Source organism: Mus caroli, unplaced genomic scaffold, assembly GCF_978045245.1.
Source record: "Mus caroli unplaced genomic scaffold, Mus_caroli_1 scaffold_13, whole genome shotgun sequence".
In the NCBI taxonomy this organism is placed as follows: domain Eukaryota; kingdom Metazoa; phylum Chordata; class Mammalia; order Rodentia; family Muridae; genus Mus; species Mus caroli.
The window spans coordinates 55,213,188-55,235,949 of record NW_028227268.1 but is presented as its reverse complement, the minus strand read 5'-3'; the positions used below and the strand labels follow the sequence as shown (position 1 = coordinate 55,235,949).

At 42.0% G+C, this 22,762-nt stretch overlaps 1 protein-coding gene across 1 annotated transcript in view; it reads right to left on the bottom strand.

The window, feature by feature from the left end:
* Positions 1-22,762, bottom strand: part of Glp2r (glucagon like peptide 2 receptor) — an 86,426-nt gene that overhangs the window by 35,896 nt on the left and 27,768 nt on the right. Inside the window, exons 5-9 of the mRNA XM_021178184.3 lie at positions 14,006-14,118; positions 12,147-12,300; positions 9,438-9,597; positions 8,265-8,325; positions 7,356-7,425 (exon numbers count right to left, since the gene is read on the bottom strand). Of these exons, the coding sequence (XP_021033843.3) occupies positions 7,356-7,425; positions 8,265-8,325; positions 9,438-9,597; positions 12,147-12,300; positions 14,006-14,118 (558 nt within the window). The remainder of the gene's footprint in view (positions 1-7,355; positions 7,426-8,264; positions 8,326-9,437; positions 9,598-12,146; positions 12,301-14,005; positions 14,119-22,762) is intronic.

Sequence of the window (22,762 nt, the reverse complement as noted above, 5' to 3'; positions counted from 1 at the left end):
TCAGAACCTCAAATGTATGAAACTCTCTTCTAGGGCCTGGGCCCTGCAGTTGCTTTTGCAGATGTTACCTCCTTGATGACATGTGTTTGGAACCCTAGCATCTGTACACAGCTGTGAGCCTCCAGGATAGCCATGGGGATTCCTAACATGGCAGCCATGCTGGGTCTAGCTTTACCTTACCAGCAATCTCTTCTACCTGTCAAGTCCTTCAGCCTGCTCGAGAGACAAAAATGCTTATACCTTTAAGGCTCCTCTTTTAGGCCAAAATACACCTTCCCCACCAATCCTGTTGGAATGTGTGTGCTTTGTAGAAGGTAAGGAATGACTGAGAGAGCAAAGTGGGTAATCTCCTTTCTTTCATTCAAATGCATTCATTTTCCACAGCACTGGAGCCTTCAGTAAATGCCTGCTGTAGTGCTTTGAATGAGAAATGCCACCACCCCAAACATACACACACACACAAACACATACACACACACACACACACACACACACACACGAAAGATACCGTATGTGTATATGGTTCATGTCTTTGAATACTTGATCGTCAGCTTATGGCACTGTTTGGGAAGGACATGGAGCCTTGCTACAGGAAATACATCACTAGGGCCTCCCTTTGATGGTTTTTCAACTTCACCTCCTCCTATTGTTTCTCTCTGATTTCCCAGCATGGATAAAACGTGATCAGACAACCTTTTTGCCTGCTGCCATGCTTTCCCTGCCTGCTGCCATGTCCCTGTCATGATGGAATTTCTTGTATTTTATCACAGCAACAGAAAGATAACTAATACACCTATGATCTGATTTATTTTCACAGTGAAAAGCAGAAGCTGAGATGAGTGAAGGTAAACACAATATGACAGAATTTAGCAACAAAAGTCTCCCTAATAGTGCTGTAGCACAGAGGGTAGACCAAAGCCCAAGTGTGATGCATTGTGAGGCACAGAACAGGAGTGGATAAAGGGTGTGCAAAAGTGATGTCACCACACTTCATTTTATAGAGATGGAAGAGGGTTTTGGTGGCAGATGATGGAATGGTTAGGGAGACTGCCACCCTTTGACTCTTCAGTAGAGAACAGTATAGAAGGGAATTGATGTCTAGGAAGACTTAGAGCTTTAGGAAGCTCCTAGCTTCTAGTGAGACAGAGGACCTAAAGACAGATAAGGGAAACTGAGAAGTAATTTTGCCCATTTTTTTCAACATTATCACATTCTTAAGCTGTCAGAGGAGTCAATAAGAATAAATGGTGGTTTGACTTTGTGACATCATAAAGTCAACAGATAGTCCATTCAAATGATTGACTAAACAGCCCACTCAACTGGCTGTTCAATATGGTCAGAAGATTAGCTCCAGGGAGCAGAATAATGATTCAATGACCTTTCTCAATATAATTAGTTAATGAGACTACATTCAAACAAATGGAGTAATCAAGGCTTTAAAATTTTGCTAGCAGGTGGTGGTGACTAAGATATAAGAACACACCACCTTCTGGTATGACTCAACTTCAACAGGACAGTCAAGTGTGAGAGGCTAATTTAAGCAGCACAGTTTTACAAAAAGACATGCAGGAAGACGAAGGTGGAAATTCTCTTTCTTTTTCTGGTGAACATCTGGATTTCCCCACTCATCACAGCATGGAAACTTCTGAAACACAAGAATCATAACACTAGCAGCAGCAGATGAAGTCAGTTGACATGCCTGAGTGTCCAGAATGATATATTTCTTCAAGCCAGACATTGTTGAGCAAATACAAAAGTTGGGAAGCAGTGATGATGGGGCATGCTAACAAGGGATCCTGAACCTAGAGTAAGAGGTTCCCTTTGGTCCCAGTGATCTCTTTACCACACATACATGTGACCTTTCCTCTGAAAGTATGCACCTTGCTCCAGGTCAGATGTGGCAAGTGTAAAGAAAAATTGTTAAGTTCCCTGGAATCTGAAATAATGAGTACTGATCAATTTTGATTGGCATGTTTTTGTTGTTTTAGAACAGTGGTTATCAACCTGTAAGTTGCAACCCCTTCGGGGTCAAACAACCCTTTCATAAGGATTGCCTAAGACAATCTATATATAAGATTTTTACATTACAATTCATAATGGTAGCAAAATTACAGTTAAGAAGTAGCAACAAAAATAATTTTATGGTTGGGGGTCACCATTACATGAGTAACTGTGTTAAGGGTCATAACATTAGGAAGGTTGAGAACCACTGTTTTAGAATTTCCATTGAATAGAATATATGTAGAGGTCAAGGAATTTTTTTTCTTAGCACAGTATTTTCTTTTGCTATGTCACAATCTAGTGCATTGTGAGGATCTCGATTCCATGCAGTCATTTGGAGACCCAAGGTTCTTTCCATGTTCTCAATTAATCATCATCTAGATTGGGATTATGGCAATTCAGACTAGTTGACAGTGACAATGTATGGTCATATGATCAACTATAAAAGCCATGGTCCATGTCTTTTATGGCAAATAGTCTTTTTTTTTTTAATCGATGGATCATTCTATTCTAGGTCAATTCCTCTTGGTCAAATCCCTACAGACACAGACAATAGTAATTAAACAGCATCTTCCCTAAGACCTTTCTAGAAATGGTCATTTCCATTTCCTAGAAATGGTCTGATGACGTTTACTAGTTGATGGAATGGAAAGTTCAGTTGAAATAGTAACTTCCAAGGAGGACTATGGAACTATCAGGTGGTCATGTAAAGAAACAGATCATCCCAACTCTGAGGTTTTCCATATAGGTAAAATACAAGGTGATTGTGGTCAGGGAAGATGAGCAACACTTCTCACATTAAAGTGTCTGGGATCAGTCTTGAGTGATAGGTTGACTCACTGAAGAGTCTCAGGCAGAAGGAAGATGTAATTGGAGTTTTCTCTAAAGCAGTTTTTCTGATCGCAGTATGGAGGCTTAATTGCCAGGGATAAGAAGGAGGGGAATCAACCAAGAGGCATTTGCAGAGGACTGCCCAGGAGGGTTGAGTGAATGTAGTAAATGTAGAACTGAGAGGGAGATGGCTTGGAAGGACCTTCAAGAAATAATGCCAACTTGAAATCCCAGTCGCTATTCCAAGAAGAAAAAAGATAGGATCTGTAAGGACCCCAAATAGTGTGGCTTGAGTGTCTGGTGATGGGGGATGGAGTCACTTACTGGGTAGAAAAGGCAAGAGGAAGGGGATGGATAAAAAGAGTGGGAGCCCATTGGGAGCTAGTGTGGATATGGATCTGATCATAACTGGAGTTATAGAAACAGAAGAAACTGAAGATCATTTTATCCAAACTGAGAAGACAAAGAAAGCATGCTTGTGTCTGGCTAGGGAGAAATGCTACTCCAGAGACTAGGAAAGAGCAGCAGAAACTAGCAGACTGGTCAGCCCATTGTAGAGGCAGAAGCAACAAGGTGGATGGTTCCTGGCTATGCACAAGGGTCACTTGAAAGCTTCTATTGTGACTGGTCTCTGGCATCATAGCATTTCTAATTTGCAGTCCATTTTGAGAGCCACATTTGTTGACAGCTTCATCTATTTTAATATAAGTCTAAATCCTGTCAGGATACAGATTCTGATTCCATACTTCCAGTCAAGGGTGACAAGAATCTGAGTTGATAATAAGCACATTAGAATCTGCTGCTAATGCCATTGGTCCAAGGACTATTCTTAGAAGAGCAAGGGTATAGCCAGTTGCTTTTCAACCCCAGCTACAAACTAGATTGCCCAGGCCTTTGTGAGACCAATGAAACCTAAGTGTTACAGTGGGACTCAAGCCACAAGGGATTTTAAAGACATCCAGGAGACTCCAAGAGCAACTAGAAAATTATAGTATAAATTTCAGCAGTTTAATCAGACAAAGCCTGGGCTCATAATTAACAGAGAATTGTTTGTTTCTCTTCTGATTTACTATGCCTGGTTAGCAAGCACCTCTCAGGGCTCAGAGTGTAGATTCCAATCACCTACTGAATGTGTTTACCAACGGGCCACCATATACTTAAGCTGGCTGCTTGGATGAATAGAAAGTGGTTTGCAATGGCAGCAAGCAGATCTTAAACAAATACTTGAAAAGTATTGGAGCTGGAGCAGAAGTCAGGAAATATGGAACCGAGAAATATGGGGGTAAAATGTCCTGACACAGTGGCAGAGAGAAGTGCCAAGGTGCTTGACCCAAGACCTGAAAGATGAACACTGGGGTCCCCAAGCTGATAAGATGGCAGGGAAAGCAGCTGGGACCCAGGGTGTCTGAGACTATAGACTAACGTCTGAAAGAGCCGTAAGCATCCCAGGCACAGGCCTGGAGGAAATAAGTAAGTTCCAAAGAGCAATAGGCAGAACTGTCCCTCAGTCATCCAACTTACCTTGGTCTATGAAGTTATTGAGGCAAATAACTTCTTAGCCTCTCAGTGTCCTTACCGAAACATTAATACCAAAGTGCTCCGACTTGTAGGCTCATTGAGAAGATTAATTGAGCTCATATAGTCAAAGCACTTAAAAGTTGGCATTGGTTGGAAATACTCAGTAAATATTACCGGGCAGCAGTACTTGTGCCTGGGCAGGCGGTGGGTGGTGGGACCCTGATGGGACAGTGTGCCCAGAGAGAAGAGAATAGTGGGAAACTGAATGATTGGGGAAGAAAGGGCTCAGAGACCTGTGAGTAGGACATGTGTGGTCAACTTCTACTCTGGACATTTTCAGCCAAGTGACTAGTAACAGAGGGATGATAGCAACAGTGCATATGTCACTTGCCCTTCCCCCATACCCTTGATTCTCTTACCATTTCTATGTACATTTTCCCTCTAGATCACAGCAAGATCCAAGCAAAGAGTTTCCTTGAGTTGTTGACACAGACTAACAATCTACTACAAATGTTTGTTTGTTTGTTTGTTTGTTTTATTTCAAGATTTTATGCTATCTACATAAAAGAGCCCAAAGAGGCCACCCAGCTACCCCTTAGCAATGGCATGGAACGCAATGCTAGATATCCGGTGGGTACTCAGACATGGGCAGGAAGATCTACCCAACTGTCAGCGAAACTTGTCAGTCTTGGCTACTCTTGGTTAGCCCCCTGCACCTCCCCTCTAGCCTCTTGAACAAAGTTCATCCTCACAGATCATCCTCTAAATCCCAGCTTCCTAAACTTTATAAGGGGTCACATCACCCAGTGTAGGAGGTCACAAAACATTAGTGATAATAAAGGGTTTCAGAACATACAACAACCAAAAACTTAATTCAAAATTCAATGCATGCAACCAGTGTGCTTCCGCTTCCGGTGGGGTTTGCCCATGTTGCAGCATGAAACTTGAAGCAACTTCGCTTCTGAAGACCAAACATGCTCACTTTCCCTGCACGTGCCAATGACCACTGTCTGAGACGCCTCAGCTTAGCTTCGGGATGCTTGTGTGTTGTGAATTGCAGTGTTTTTACTCTACATACATTGTTTTCTTCTCTTAAAAAAGAATAATGATTTCACTACAGAAAAGAGACTTTTTCACATCTCTCTACCATCATTCTATAGCATTGTAAATATTCAATTCATTTATCTATGGATTGGATTGTTAGAACATTTGATTTTTAAAATTGTGCTTTGGCCGGGGCCTAGCAAACACAGAAGTGGATGCTCACAGTCAGCTATTGGATGGATCACAGGGCCCCCAATGGAGGAGCTAGAGAAAGTATCCAAGGAGCTAAAGGGATCTGCAACCAGGTAGGTGCAACAACATTATGAACTAACCAGTACCCCGGAGCTCTTGACTCTAGCTGCATATGTATCAAAAGATGGCCTAGTCGGTCATCACTGGAAAGAGAGGCCCATTGGACATACAAACTTTATATGCCCCAGTACAGGGGAACGCCAGGACCAAAAGGTGGGAGTGGGTGGGTAGGGGAGTGGGGGGGAGGGTATGGGGGACTTTGGGGAAAGAATTAGAAATGTAATTGAGGAAAATACCTAATTAAAAAAAAAAAAGAATTGAATTTTTCCAGGCCTGGTGGCACATGGCTGTAATTCCAGAACCTGGGAAATGAAAAAAAAAAAAAAATTGTGGTTTGGAGGAATGGGAAGGTGACTCAGCAGTTAGGAACTTTTACTGCTCTTCCAGGTTCAATCCCCTGCACCCACATTAGGTGGCTCACAACTGCCTGTAACTCCAGCTCCAGGGGATCTAGCACCCTCTTCTAGCTCCAAGGGCACCTACACTTACACATGCATGAGCAAGTGCCCGCACGCACATATACACACACGCTCATTCAATTTTTTTTTTAAAAAAAACCTTTCTAAAAGTTGCTGTTTGAGTTCTAATTTCAGTTTTATTTTAGAAATTGCTATGTGAATTTTTAGCATGGGATGGGGCAGAGTCTTCAGTAATTTCTAAAATAGCCCTGAACATACTTCTGCTATTTTGAACTACATATTTATATCTTTATACAAAGTGTGACATTCTTAACATTAACAAATATCAACTCTGAAAAACATTGAAAATGTACTGTCAACTTACTCAGTCAGGACTTCCATCTTTATGTAAAAACAGACACGCCCATTGAGCTCACTAATGTGCAAACTCGCTTTTGTCAAGTTGCCAGATCGTGTGTATGCCAAGGATCTTCTTTTAAAGTAAATTAAAATTCATTATACATAGACTTTTGATTTGTAGTCATAATATATATGTCTATATACTTGGGGCCCCGTAAAAGTTGCTTCGGCCAACAGAGGTCCCAAGGATTCAGAGCTGTGCTTTCAGTGGGTCCTCCAGGCCAGTCATCCCTTTGCCCTGCAAGTTTCTGCACCATGACTAAACCAGTAACATCTGTTCCATTACCCACGATCCCTTTGTAGCAACACTGACTCTTCTTTGTTTCTCCTCTGAAGGTAGTTTCTTCGGCTTCCTCCCACCACTTGCTGATGACATTAAGATAAAAGCTTAGCAGGGCGTGGTACCACACATTTATAATCCGAACAATGGGCAGGCTGAGGCAGGAGGGCTGACAGGAGGTAGATAGTCAGCGCCACCCTGTCTCAAACAATCCAAGGACACACATTGGTCCTTCCATAGTTTCTGGAACCTTCTAAGGCCACGGGCAGCCCTTTCCCTATCACAGTCCTTTGATGGAGGATCATAAAGATTACTTCAAGTTCCCATTTAAAGACTAAGGACATGGGGGGGTGGGCTCACAATGTGACCCTGAATTTGGATCCTGAACCAGATGACATTTCTAATTTCTCACCCAGACTGCTAAAAATGTCATATTTATCCTTTCATGGACCAGAGGTTTAAGGAGTTGGGAGGAAATTGAGAATAGAGAGATGCCCCCTGGAGCTCCAGAACTCAGAGAAGAAAAGGGTAGATGGCATGGTGGTCCTTACTGTTACACAAAGCAGATTGGGTCCTCTGATGATCCACCAGATTTTCTTATTCTCATTTACTGCCCAGCACCTAAGAACAAGATCAGGAGTAGGAGACACATAAGATGAGAATAAAAGTCCAAGTTTCATGGCCTGTAGAAGAAGGATGCTTGCCTGTCTTGAAGATTGTCTACCAGTTCATCTCCTAAGAGGAGGGATGGGAGGAGGGGGGAGACCATTCCTTCTTACTATGGCATTGTTCTTTATCATTAGGTGTGTACTACATAGACCAGACCCTTGCACACTTTCCTCCATGTGCACACAAGCAAAAGCCCCAGGTTATAGACCCTTAGTTCTTTACTCCATAGTTTGTTTTCCTTATCTCACATATTTACACACTTAGAAATACATGTATACACCTATATGTAAATATGAAGGTTGGCTGGTGTTTATCTGAAGGGGACATGGATCACACAGTACACATTATTTGGAAGCAGGCTTAAAACATTTGCTGAGATTCATTTCCTACACATTAGGAGATTCGGAACTGTGTCTATGGATGTGTTTTAGCCTTTGCATTGTATTTCACAATATAACAGTGCCACGCTGTGTGTAATGATTCTTCCCTCGGTGTGCATCAAAGTTGCTGGTTTCTCCCATATGAACAAAGCTATAGAAACTATTCTGTGTTTCTATCCTTACACACCCAGCCCCACAGCTGGCCCAGACAACATCTTTTAATAATTGTCATGTGTAACTAACAGGTTTCTATAAGACCTTCAACTGCTTATCCACACTCCTGTTGTGCTCTAGAAGGACAAAGTAGGAGAATTTGGATAGTCTCTATGGAAAGGTGATGTTGTTTTCTTTATTTGGACATATCTGGGAATTGCTGGTCCATGGGAAACTGACACCAGGTGAATTACCTACCCTGTATTCTCCAGGCTTGCTCGGGCAAAAACCCAGGGAATAACAAACAGCATGGGGAAGGCTGTGTAGAAAACAAAGAAGTAGTTAGAAGTTGCTTGTTCAAAACCGCTTGCTCCCACCCCAGCCTGATGGGGCCCAGCATGACAGGACCAAAGGGTTAAAAAAAAATAAAGAAACAAGAAAAAGTATAGAATCAGAGACTGTGAGAACTGGTAAGGCTCATTGTATGGCTTAGTGTATGCCAAGACCAGCCACAGCTCTACTGTAAGGGAAGTTGGCCCCTGGGAGAAAGGGTTGCCAACTGTAGCAAGTAGTTTGGAATAAATTCATGGGCTTCAATTTTCCATGAGGAATATCATGGCTCCCATTATTTTGTAGTCCTCTAGCCTCTAGTTGACCAAGGACTTGTGGAAACCAGAGCTCAAGATCAGGATACCCTGCTAATATTTTAAAAATAATAATAATAATTATTATTATTATTATTATTATAAAGCAACTTTTGTTTTCTCTAATACTGGCTGTTATAGCCTGATGTATTTTGTCATCTCAAAATTCCTGTGCAGAAGACCCGTCACCACTCTGGTAGTTTTTTTTTATAATGGAGAATATGGAGTAACTAGCTTTAGAAGATGTTCTGAGTTGGGGGTTCTCATGATGGAATTAGTGTCCTTGTGAAAAGACATTGGAGGTTTCATTTTCTCCCTCTCTCCTCCATGAGAGGATTCAGCCCCAAGAGGGCAATTTTGTGCACACCAAGAAGAGTTTTGCATTCACTGGAACACAAGTGCATTGGGCTCAGAGCCTCCATAAGCAAAGAAACCAGTGTCTGTTGTTCAAGCCACACAGATATTTTATGGCACAGTGAGCAGGCTAATGTAGTTGGAAAGAGGTCTAGAAGGATGTCATCTGGTTATACCAAAGACTTATCCATTTTTGCATGTATGCATCGGGCATATAGCACCTATGCTTGTGAATAGTTCTAAGTGTATATGCACATGCATGTGCACACACGCACGCACACATGTGAGTGCACCCCCATTTTCTTTGGAAATCCTTGTCATTGAGAAATTATCTTCTCTAGTTGTCATCTTCTAGTTGGGATTTCTAGCTCCATCCAAAGGCTCTGATGGACGCCCACCCTTGGGAGGGAAGGATGGGTGTCATATTACTCACCCCAACCCAACAACAGGTACTTGGGCCACAGCCCCCTTTCAGGAAGCACTGTTGGCTCCAGCAGAGCATGGAGGTAAAGTCCTTCAACCAGCAGCCACAAGTGATTGGCGCCCACAAAGTAGTGCAGGAGGACCTGGACGGAGCGGCAGGAGGCAGAAACCTGCAGAAGCAGAACCTGGGTGAGTCCTGGCACTCTCAGCACCTGGATGAGCAGGGAGTCCCCCAGGGTGCACATGCTCACACCTGTCCTCCCCTCCTTCCTGGGCCCTTGCGAACTACCTCAAAGAGGCTGGAAAGAAAGCTTCGTGGAGCCTTCAAAATCAGTCTCTTCCTTAACACTCTAGGCCAATGGTTCTCAACCTGTGGGTCACAACCCCTGTGGCAGTCAAATGACCCTTTCACAGGGATCAACTAAGACTATTAGAAAACATAGATATTTGCATTATGATTCATAACAGTAGCAAATTTCAGTTGTGAAATAGCAATGAAAATCATTTTATGGTGAGGGAGGGTCGCCACAATATGAGGAACTGTATGAAAGAGTTTCCACAAGAGGAAGGGTGGGAACCACTGTTCTAGGCTCCTTTATTTATTTATTTATTTATTTATTTATTCATTCATTCATTCATTCATTCATTCATTCATTCATTCTGTGTGTGTGTGTGTGTGTGTGTGTGTGTGTGTGTGTGTGTGTGTGTGTATGTGTGTGTGTGTGTGTGTGTGATGTATCCCAGGCTGGGCTTAAACTCGTTATACAGTGAAGAATGATCCTGAACTTCTGCTCCTCCTGCCTCCTGCTTCCTAAGTGCTGGGCCTAGAGGTATGAGCTATAGCTTCTTGTTTCTGTTGTTCTAGGAAATCCAGGACTTCACTACTTCACTTACACAAAGGAAGCACCATATTTAGACTTAAAGGAAGAGAGAGAGAGAGAGAGAGAGAGAGAGGTCTAGCTGAATGGCTTGGTGGTTAAGAGCACTTACTGCTCTTACAAAGGACCTGGATTGTTTCGAAGCATCTACACAGTGGCTCACAACAGTCTTTGTAACTCCAGCTCCATGGGATCTGATGCCTTCTACTAGCCTTTTGGGGCTTCTTCATGCACATAGTGTACATACACATGCATACAAAATTACATGAATAAATGAATAGATGGATGGATGGATGGATGAATGAGTGAGTGAATGAATGAATGAATGAATGAATGAATGAATGAATGAATGTAAGAGAAACCAAAATCAGAGATAGTTTAATCATTAGCCACAGCCCAAACAAAAGCTCGGAAAGGTCTGTTCTCCAGCCTCAGTTCAGCTAGGCTAGGAACCACAGTAACTAAATAAATCTCCATATGACGGGAAATCATCACATGGACTTTCATCAAATAACAAAAGAGAAGCGTTTCCTGAATTGAATGAAACAAAAAAACAAACAAACAAACACCACTGTGTCAAATTTTGTAACATGCAACAAGTATCAAGCCTGGAGCTGGAATGAGACTTCTACCCTTAAGTTCTAAAAAGGAAAGAGTTGAAGAGCCAGTACCGTAAGTTCCCATGAGAAAAGTTAGTTAAAACAATAGCCACCAACCCAAAGAAACTCCATGGGAGGAAATAATAAAAGTAGAAATGAATGCAAATGAGACTATAAACCCAAAGGTCTCAATAATGCTGAGAGTTTGTTCTTGGAAAAGCCCAATAAGATTGAGAAACTTCTAGTGACAGTTACCAAGGGGTGAAAGTAAAACAGCCAAGATAAATAACTGATACAGGAAATGAAAATGAAGTTTGTAAGTACAGACCAGACAGACTTGAAGGAAATCCAGAGAGAAGGACGCGAGCAATATTTTGCCAAGAACCTTGAAAGGTTGTCTGAAATGTATAGACAAATTCCTAGACATATTACTACAGACACTAGAAGAAAAAAAATTTTTTTTGAATATGAGATTCATGATTAAGGGCCCAGTGAGCTGGCTTAGCAGGTTAAGGCGCTTGCCACTAATCCTGATGACCCGAACCCTGGAACCCACATGGTGGGAAGAAAAGACTCAACTCCTTGAGCTGTGCTCTACTCTGACCTCCACATACACTCCTGCACACACAAATAAATGTAAAAAGATTCATGATCAACCCATAACTCAAACCTTCTTTACATGTGTGGATTGTGCATGCATGCACCCACGCACAAGTTTTCACATGTGTGGATGCATGTATATATAAGGGTGCATGCCTGTGCATATAGAGGCTGACATGAGCTATCGTCTTTGATTATGCTATATTTTGTACACTACATCAGAGTCTCTCACTTGAACCTAGAGCTTCCTAACTAGGCTAGCCTAGCTAGCTAGCTTGTTCCAGTTCTCACACCTACATGCCAAGTGTTTGACCCATTGTGCCATCCCTGCATACCCATAACTTAAAACCCACCCATACGCTATTCTAATACTCTGGAAGCAGAAGCAAGAGGATCATAAGTTCCAGCCTGGGTTACACAATGAGAGCCTGGCTCAACGAAAGGTTCATCTAGTCTTTTGCTTGCAGTCAAGGAGTCACTCACAGTAAACCCATCCGCCTCACGATCCCTTTACTCGGCCCATTCTTAAAAGGTTGGGTTTGTAAGTAGGACACTGTCTGTCTATCAGATCTTTATCATTCTGTTCCCCCTCCCCAGCCCATCTCCCTCCCCACTCTGCCCCATCATGTGGGAAGGGATTACCTCTGACAGATATGACATCCATCCACTCTCACTGTCAGGCCTCCTGGAGTAAGAGTTGTAGAAGACCATATCCTTCACAAGGACAGTCAGAGCTCTCAGGATGAACGAAGCGAACAGGTTCATGTGGATGTAATTGCGTGTGCAGTGCAGTTTTCTGCACAAAAAGAACACAGTGTCTTCCCTCGGGAAGGGGGGCTGGAAGCACAGTCCTGATCTCCTGTGCATCTGTCACTAGAGACGGAGGTGCACAGTACAGACTGCTGTTCTAGGTGTTCTTGCTTCTCTGTGCCTTACCCATCCCATCTGGGAAATGGGGCAAGAAGTTGCTCCCTAGATAAGTGTGTGGCATGCCAGGCCTGCGTACAGGGACCTATGGAACCTTCACCTCTTGCTGCCACTGGAGGAGTGGGCCCTTTTGTAACCTTGATTTTGTAAATGTCAGAAATTCCTAGGCAGTGAGTGGTGGAGCTGAGATTCCCACCTAGAAATGCTGAGAACTGGATCTGGCTCTCCAAGGCTCAGCTGTCTCTGAGAATTAGAGCATTTCTCTCAGAGGCCAGGGAAAGATCACATCCATTAACTCATATAAAATGCAATACAATAGATGTCCAGAAACACTGTCAGCTTTAATCACTTCTACCCAGGGTCTGCCGCTAACTCCATTACTCAGACTGTTATAACTGTGTGTCCTCAGTCTATCTTTCCACCTCTGAGCTTTCCATGCAGCTCCTACCCCACCCCACTTGCTTTCCTTCTATTGTTACCTTGGAACTTCCAAACGGAGGTGGACTCTTGCATTTTATAATGTATAGATGCTTCTTCCCTGGTAAAGCAGGAGGCTCAAGTGAAACAGACACTTGGCCAAGCCAAACCCTGATGAGTTGACCTCCTGCTAGAGCAGGCAGTGATTTCCTGCTGCAATGGGCTTGGGAATTTAAGTGCATGGAGAAAGGGGTTAGCGTATCATCAGTGGGTACTGGAGGTGGAACTTGCAAAAACTGCAGTGTTCTCTAGTAGGATGTCATATCTGTTCCTGGAGCCATGGAAGGTCAAGATAAATAAGGCCATGTCTAGGTTCAGGTGAGCCCAGGTGGGGCACTCCACCCTTCATTTTCTCCAGGGTCTTCATAGGGGCTGCTGAACCTGTACTGAATGTCCATTCAGCTATATTATACTAACCAGTGCCTCTGAATGAAGAATCTCTGGTTTCCTCATGGGTTCATCATTGTCTCGCTTAGGAGACACCTAAAGTGGTTTAGCTAGGTGCACTTGGGCTTCGGATTTTAAAACAGTGCAACGGACTGATTGGCTGTGACCCTAGCTCTGTCACCCAGCAGCCGTGTGTCCTAGGAAAGTCATTTTACCTTTCCATAACAACTAACAGAAACCTTCTAGAATTAGAATGAATCTTGATTCAGATTAGGAGAACTACAATGGCTGACAGCTGACCAGGGTCCACAGGCCTCATTAAATTCTAGGCCTACCATGACTTTTGAGGGGGATGGGGATTCTTGTGTAGAAACAATGTCCCTGATGGAACGGTGGTTTGCTGGCGTTATGGTGGTAAAGGGCGTGATCAGGAACTTATGCACAAAGGCAAAGGCCAAGTCTGGAGTCCTGCTTCAAGTCCTATTTTTGGATCCAACTGCCCCTCCCACCAGTAAGGACTCAATCCTCTCACTTGGAACTTTCTGTGCTCTCATTTACAAAACGGAACGGATGTATTCAAGAATCCCAAGCTTCCCGCTCTGAAGATCCATGACATCATCCAGCAGATGATGTTCTTCTGATCCTTCTAGTGATGACAGCCAGGCAAATTACAGGACACTCACATGACCACATCTTGTGGTTGTACTCACCGAAGGAACAAGAAGAGTGTAAGAGCCAAGGAGAGGGAGATGAGAGACAGGGAGTAGCCCACAGTGTACATCAGCTGCAAGGTGGACAGCAAGGTATAGTGATAGTGATCCACCTGGACACAGAAGGAAAAGACATGACTACCAGGTTAAAGTCTGCACCCCCCCCACCCTGGCCCCAGCTCCATGCCCAGAGCTACCATGGGCTAGGCATGTTCTGGCCTCCCAGCCTGTTTTTAGACCTTTCCTTCCCAACTTCGTTGATACCCAAATAGGCAGCCCAAACTGCCTGTGGCACAGTTCAGAAATCATAATATCCCCATGAGTATGAGCCCACCTGAGTCTCACCCCATGGCTGGACTCACAGCCCAGCACTCATCTACCAGGAGTCACGGCATCAGAAAGAACTGAATCCTAAACAAAGATGCCATGGTCAATTGAGGCAAAGACCTTTTGTGGTCTGTTAACATGACAAACTACGTTTGCTTTTAGATGTTAAGCCAATGGTTTAATTGCAATTGGTCATGACCCTTCTTCCTTCTGGCATATTGTTCAATTGAATTTGGTAAAATTTTGTCTATACCCATCAAGAGCATTTTGTCTTTGTCGGGTCTGGAGACTTCTGTAGGATGGTATCTAATAGACTGATTTAACAAGTGCTTCCTTTTCAACATTCTGGGAAGTTTTTGTAGAGTTCATGAGCTTTGAGAGCCTGTCAACAGGGTGTAGTAGAGGCAGTAGTGGTTGTTGTTGTTTATTCATGTATCCTCCTGATAAACTTACCTCCTCACTACTATGGTGTTTGTTTGTTTGTTTGTTTGTTTGTTTGTTTGTTTAAATTCAGAGACAGGGTATCACTATGTAGACCAGGTTTCCCTTGAACTCACAGAAGTCAACCTTCCAAGTGTTGGGATGTTTGCCACTACACCAGTTGACATGGTACTCCATATCCTGATAATAGTCATTGATCTTAAGGCTGTGTTGTCTGATATCAGTATAGAAGTCCATCTTCCTTCTAATTAGTATTTATTTTCAGTTATAATGGCACGAGAAAATGGTTCTCACTGACTCGCATGTTCGAGTACATAGTCCAGTTGGTGTAACTATTTGAGAAGGACTAGGAAGTGTGACTTTGTTGAAGAGGTGCGTCTCTGGGGGCAGACTTTAAGGTTCCAAAGGACTCTTGCTATCCCCAGTCTCTGTCTCTCTCTACCTACAACTTGCCAATGCAGATGTGATCTCTCCACTGTCCCTGCCACCATGCCCTTGCTCCACAATCATGGACTCCAACCCTCTGACTACATAAGCCGCAAATGAAATGCTATCTTTTGTAAGCTGCCTTGGTCATAGTGCCTTATAACCTCAATTTTAAAAGTAAGACAATAACTGGGTTTTTTTAATATTTTATGTTTTCACCCTAACAATTAGTATTTGAAGTGATTGTCATACTGATAGCGTATTGTGGACTTCTGCATTTTCTTAAAACACACTGGAATCTACCGGCTTGTGATATTTAGATCATTTATATTTAATGCTGCTATTTATCAGGCTGGGTTCAAATCCATTGATCTTTCCCTTTATCTCATATTATCCTCTTTTCTTCTTTTTCTGTCTTATTTTATTTATTTTTTTTAATTTTTAATATTTTTATTACATATTTTCCTCAATTACATTTCCAATGCTATCCCAAAAGTCCCCCATAGCGCCCCCCACTTCCCTACCCACCCATTCCCATTCTTTTGGCCCTGGCATTCCCCTATATTGGGGCATATAAAGTTTGCAAGTCCAATGGGCCTCTCTTTCCATTGATGGCCGACTAGGTCATCTTTCGATACATATGCAGCTAGAGACAAGAGCTCCAGGGTTCTGGTTAGTACATCATGTTGTTCCAACAATAGGGTTGCAGATCCCTTTAGCTCCTTGGGTACTTTCTCTAGCTTCTCCATTGGGAGCACTGTGATACATCCAATAGCTGACTGTGAACATCCACTCCTGTGTTTGCTAGGCCCCGGCATCGTCTCACAAGAGACAGCTATATTTGGGTCCTTTCAGCAAAATCTTGCTAGTGTATGCAATGGTGTCAGCGTTTAGAAGCTGATTATGGGATGGATCCCTGGATACGGCAGTCTCTAAATGGTTCATCCTTTCATCACAGCTACGAACGTTGTCTCTGTAACTCCTTCCCTGGGTGTTTTGTTCCCAATTCTAAGAAGGTGCACAGTGTCCACACTTTGGTCTTCATTCTTCTTGAGTTTCATGCGTTTATCAAATTGTATCTTATATCTTGGGTATCCTAAGTTTTGGGCTAATATCCACTTATCAGTGAATACATATTGTGTGAGTTCTTTTGTGATTGTGTTACTTCACTCAAGATGATGCCCTCCAGGTCCATCCATTTGGCTAGGAATTTCATAAATTCATTCTTTTTAATAGCTGAGTAGTACTCCATTGTGTAAATGTACCATAATTTCTGTATCCATTCCTCTGTTGAGGGACATCTGGGTTCTTTCCAGCTTCTGGCTATTATAAATAGGGCTGCTGCTCTTCCGGTCAGAAAAGCACCAGGGCAGCTAGGGCGCAGGGTCGGCTGACACTCGCCAGCTACCCACAACACCCGCCACAGGATCTTAAGACTTCTGGAGAGTGGAACACAGCTTCTGCTCCAATCCAATTGCACGCGGGACCAGAGACTGCATTAGTTAGGGAAGCAGAAAACCGGCCTGAGTAGGACCACAGGCCTCTTCCGGCTGGACCAGCACCGGGGTACCGCCAGCTACCCACGACCCCCGCCACAGGATTTTGAGACTGCTGGTGAGTGGAACACAGCTTCTGCTCCAATCTTTAAACAGTGACAACGATAACAACTAACCCCAGAGATTACCAGATGGCGAAAGGTAAACGTAATAATCTTACTAACAGAAACCAAGATAACTCACCATCATCAGAACCCAGCACCCCCACTTCGCCCAGTCCAGGGCACCCCAACACACTGGAAAAGCTAGACACGGATCTAAAAGCATATCTCATGATGATGGTAGAGGACATCAAGAAGGACTTGAAAAACTCACTTAAAGAATTACAGGAGAACATGGCTAAAGAGTTACAAGTCCTTAAAGAAAAACAGGATAACACAATCAAACAGGTAGAAGTCCTTAAAGAAAAACAGGATAACACAATCAAACAGGTAGAAGTCCTTAAAGAAAAACAGGAAAACACAACCAAACAGATGATGGAAATGAACAAAACCATACTAGACCTAAAAAGGGAAGTAGACACAATAAAGAAAACCCAAAATGAGGCAACACTGGAGATAGAAACCCTAAGAAAGAAATCTGGAACCATAGATACGAGCATCAGCAACAGAATACAAGAGATGGAAGAGAGAATCTCAGGTGCAGAAGATTCCATAGAGAACATCGGCACAACAATCAAGGAAAATGTAAAATGCAAAAAGATCCTAACTCAAAACATCCAAGAAATACAGGACACAATGAGAAGACCAAACCTACGGATAATAGGAGTGGATGAGAATGAAGATTTTCAACTCAAAGGACCAGCAAACATCTTCAACAAAATTATAGAAGAAAACTTCCCAAATCTAAAGAAAGAGATGCCCATGAACATACAAGAAGCCTACAGAACTCCAAATAGACTGGACCAGAAAAGAAATACCTCCCGACACATAATAATCAGAACAACAAATGCTCTAAATAAAGATAGAATACTAAAAGCAGTAAGAGAAAAAGGCCAAGTAACATATAAAGGCAAGCCTATCAGAATTACACCAGATTTTTCACCAGAGACGATGAAAGCCAGAAGATCCTGGACGGATGTTGTACAGACACTAAAAGAACACAAATTCCAGCCCAGGCTACTATACCCAGCCAAACTCTCAATTAACATAGATGGAGAAACCAAAGTATTCCACGACAAAACCAAATTCACACATTATCTCTCCACGAATCCAGCCCTTCAAAGGATAATAACAGAAAAAAACCAATACAAGGACAGGAACCACGCCCTAGAAACAACAAGAAGGTAATCCCTCAACAAACCTAAAAGAAGACAGCCACAAGAACAGAATGCCAACTTTAACAACAAAAATAACAGGAAACAACAATTACTTTTCCTTAATATCTCTTAATATCAATGGACTCAACTCCCTGATAAAAAGACATAGACTAACAAACTGGCTACACAAACAAGACCCAACATTTTGCTGCTTACAGGAAACTCATCTCAGAGAAAAAAATAGACACTACCTCAGAATGAAAGGCTGGAAAACAATTTTCCAAGCAAATGGTATGAAGAAACAAGCTGGAGTAGCCATTCTAATATCTGATAAGATTGACTTCCAACCCAAAGTCATTAAAAAAGACAGGGAGGGACACTTCATACTCATCAAAGGTAAAATCCTCCAAGAGGAACTATCAATGCTGAATATCTATGCTCCAAATACAAAGGCAGCCACATTCATTAAAGAAACTTTAGTAAACCTCAAAGCACACATTGCACCTCATACAATAATAGTGGGAGACTTCAACACACCACTTTCACCAATGGACAGATCATGGAAACAGAAACTAAACAGGGACACAGAGAAACTAAGAGAAATTATGAATCAAATGGATCTGGCAGATATCTACAGAACATTCTATCCTAAAACAAAAGGATATACCTTCTTCTCAGCACCTCATGGTACCTTCTCCAAAATTGACCACATAATTGGTCACAAAACAGGCCTCAACAGATACAAAAATATTGAAATTGTCCCATGCATCCTATCAGATCACCATGGACTAAGGCTGATCTTCAATAACAAAATAAATAATAGAAAGCCAACCTTCACGTGGAAACTGAACAACACTCTTCTCAATGATACCTTGGTCAAGGAAGGAATAAAGAAAGAAATTAAGGACTTTTTAGAGTTCAATGAAAATGAAGCCACAACATACCCAAACTTATGGGACGCAATGAAAGCATTTCTAAGAGGAAAACTCATAGCTCTGAGTGCCTCCAAAAGGAAACTAGAGAGAGCACACATTAGCAGCTTGACAACATACCTAAAAGCACTAGAACAAAAGGAAGCAAATTCACCCAAGAGGAGTAGACGGCAGGAAATAATCAAACTCAGGGGTGAATTCAACCAAGTGGAAACAAGAAAAACTATTCAAAGAATCAACCAATCAAGGAGCTGGTTCTTTGAGAAAATCAACAAGATAGATAAACCCTTAGCCAGACTCACTAGAGGGCACAGGGAAAGCATCCTAATTAACAAAATCAGAAATGAAAAAGGAGACATAACAACAGATCCTGAAGACATCCAAAACACCATCAGATCCTTCTACCAAAGGCTATACTCAACAAAACTGGAGAACCTGGATGAAATGGAGAAGTTCCTAGACAGATACCAGGTACCAAAGTTGAATCAAGATCAGGTTAATGATCTAAACAGCCCTATATCCCCCAAAGAAATAGAAGCAGTCATTAATAGTCTCCCAACTAAAAAAAGCCCAGGACCAGATGGGTTTAGTGCAGAGTTCTATCAGACCTTCAAAGAAGATCTAATCCCAGTTCTTCACAAACTATTCCACAAAATAGAAACAGAAGGTACTCTACCCAACTCATTCTATGAAGCCACAATTACTCTGATACCTAAACCACAAAAAGACCCAACAAAGATAGAAAACTTCAGACCAATATCCCTTATGAATATTGATGCAAAAATCCTCAATAAAGTTCTTGCTAACCGAATCCAAGAACACATCAAAACAATCATCCATCCTGACCAAGTAGGTTTCATCCCAGGGATGCAGGGATGGTGTCCTTTTTAACCGGTTGGGACATCTTCTGGATATATGCCCAGGAGAGGTATTGCTGGATCCTCCGGTAGTACTATGTCCAATTTTCTGAGGAACCGCCAGACTGATTTCCAGAGTGATTGTACAAGCTTGCAATCCCACCAACAATGGAGGAGTGTTCCTCTTTCTCCACATCCTCGCCAGCATCTGCTGTCACCTGAATTTTTGATCTTAGCCATTCTGACTGGTGTGAGGTGGAATCTCAGGGTTGTTTTGATTTGCATTTCCCTGATGATTAAGGATGTTGAACATTTTTTCAGGTGCTTCTCAGCCATTCGGTATTCCTCAGGTGAGAATTCTTTGTTCAGTCTGAGCCCCATTTTTTAATGGGGTTATTTGACTTTCTGGAGTCCACCTTCTTGAGTTCTTTATATATATTGGATATTAGTCCCTTATCTGATTTAGGATAGGTGAAGATCCTTTCCCAATCTGTTGGTGGTTTTTTTGTCTTATTGATGGTGTCTTTAGCCTTGCAGAAGCTTTGTAGTTTCATGAGGTCCCACTTGTCAATTCTCGATCTTACAGCACAAGCCATTACTGTTCTATTCAGGAATTTTTCCCCTGTGCCCATATCTTCAAGGCTTTTCCCCACTTTCTCCTCTATAAGTTTCAGTGTCTCTGGTTTTATGTGAAGTTCCTTGATCCACTTAGACTTGACCTTAGTACAAGGAGATAGGAATGGATCGATTCGCATTCTTCTACATGTTAACAACCAGTTGTGCCAGCACCATTTGTTGAAAATGCTGTCTTTCTTCCACTGGATGTTTTTAGCTCCCTTGTCGAAGATCAAGTGACCGTAGGTGTGTGGGTTCATTTCTGGGTCTTCAATTCTATTCCATTGGTCTATTTGTCTGTCACTATACCAGTACCATGCAGTTTTTATCACAATTGCTCTGTAGTAGAGCTTTAGGTCCGGCATGGTGATTCCACCAGAGGTTCTTTTATCCTTGAGAAGAGTTTTTGCTATCCTAGGTTTTTTGTTATTCCAGATGAATTTGCAGATTGCACTTTCTAATTCGGTGAAGAATTGATTTGGAATTTTGATGGGGATTGCATTGAATCTGTAGATTGCTTTCGGCAAGATAGCCATTTTTACAATGTTGATCCTGCCAATCCATGAGCATGGGAGATCTTTCCATCTTCTGAGATCTTCTATAATTTCTTTCTTCAGAGACTTGAAGTTTTTATTATACAGATCTTTCACTTCCTTAGTTAGAGTCACGCCAAGATATTTTATATTATTTGTGACTATTGAGAAGGGTGTTGTTTCCCTAATTTCTTTCTCAGCCTGTTTATTCTTTGTGTAGAGAAAGGCCATTGATTTGTTTGAGTTAATTTTATATCCAGCTACTTCACCGAAGCTGTTTATCAGGCTTAGGAGTTCTATGGTGGAATTTTTAGGGTCACTTATATATACTATCATATCATCTCAAAAAGTGATATTTTGACTTCATCTTTTCCAATTTGTATCCCTTTGATCTCCTTTTGTTGTCGAATTGCTCTGGCTAGGACTTCAAGTACAATGTTGAATAGGTATGGAGAAAGTGGACAGCCTTGTCTAGTCCCTGATTTTAGAGGGATTGCTTCAAGCTTCTCACCATTTACTTTGATGTTGGCTACTGGTTTGCTGTAGATTGCTTTTATCATGTTTAGGTATGGGCCTTGAATTCCTGATCTTTCCAAGACTTTTATCATGAATGGGTGTTGGATCTTGTCAAATGCTTTTTCCGCATCTAACGAGATGACCATGTGGTTTTTGTCTTTGAGTTTGTTTATATACTGGATTACGTTGATGGATTTCCGTATATTGAACCATCCCTGCATCCCTGGGATGAAACCTACTTGGTCAGGATGGATGATTGTTTTGATGTGTTCTTGGATTCGGTTAGCAAGAACTTTATTGAGGATTTTTGCATCAATATTCATAAGGGATATTGGTCTGAAGTTTTCTATCTTTGTTGGGTCTTTTTGTGGTTTAGGTATCAGAGTAATTGTGGCTTCATAGAATGAGTTGGGTAGAGTACCTTCTGTTTCTATTTTGTGGAATAGTTTGTGAAGAACTGGGATTAGATCTTCTTTGAAGGTCTGATAGAACTCTGCACTAAACCCATCTGGTCCTGGGCTTTTTTTAGTTGGGAGACTATTAATGACTGCTTCTATTTCTTTGGGGGATATAGGGCTGTTTAGATCATTAACCTGATCTTGATTCAACTTTGGTACCTGGTATCTGTCTAGGAACTTCTCCATTTCATCCAGGTTCTCCAGTTTTGTTGAGTATAGCCTTTGGTAGAAGGATCTGATGGTGTTTTGGATGTCTTCAGGATCTGTTGTTATGTCTCCTTTTTCATTTCTGATTTTGTTAATTAGGATGCTTTCCCTGTGCCCTCTAGTGAGTCTGGCTAAGGGTTTATCTATCTTGTTGATTTTCTCAAAGAACCAGCTCCTTGATTGGTTGATTCTTTGAATAGTTTTTCTTGTTTCCACTTGGTTGAATTCACCCCTGAGTTTGATTATTTCCTGCCGTCTACTCCTCTTGGGTGAATTTGCTTCCTTTTGTTCTAGTGCTTTTAGGTATGTTGTCAAGCTGCTAATGTGTGCTCTCTCTAGTTTCCTTTTGGAGGCACTCAGAGCTATGAGTTTTCCTCTTAGAAATGCTTTCATTGCGTCCCATAAGTTTGGGTATGTTGTGGCTTCATTTTCATTGAACTCTAAAAAGTCCTTAATTTCTTTCTTTATTCCTTCCTTGACCAAGGTATCATTGAGAAGAGTGTTGTTCAGTTTCCACGTGAAGGTTGGCTTTCTATTATTTATTTTGTTATTGAAGATCAGCCTTAGTCCATGGTGATCTGATAGGATGCATGGGACAATTTCAATATTTTTGTATCTGTTGAGGCCTGTT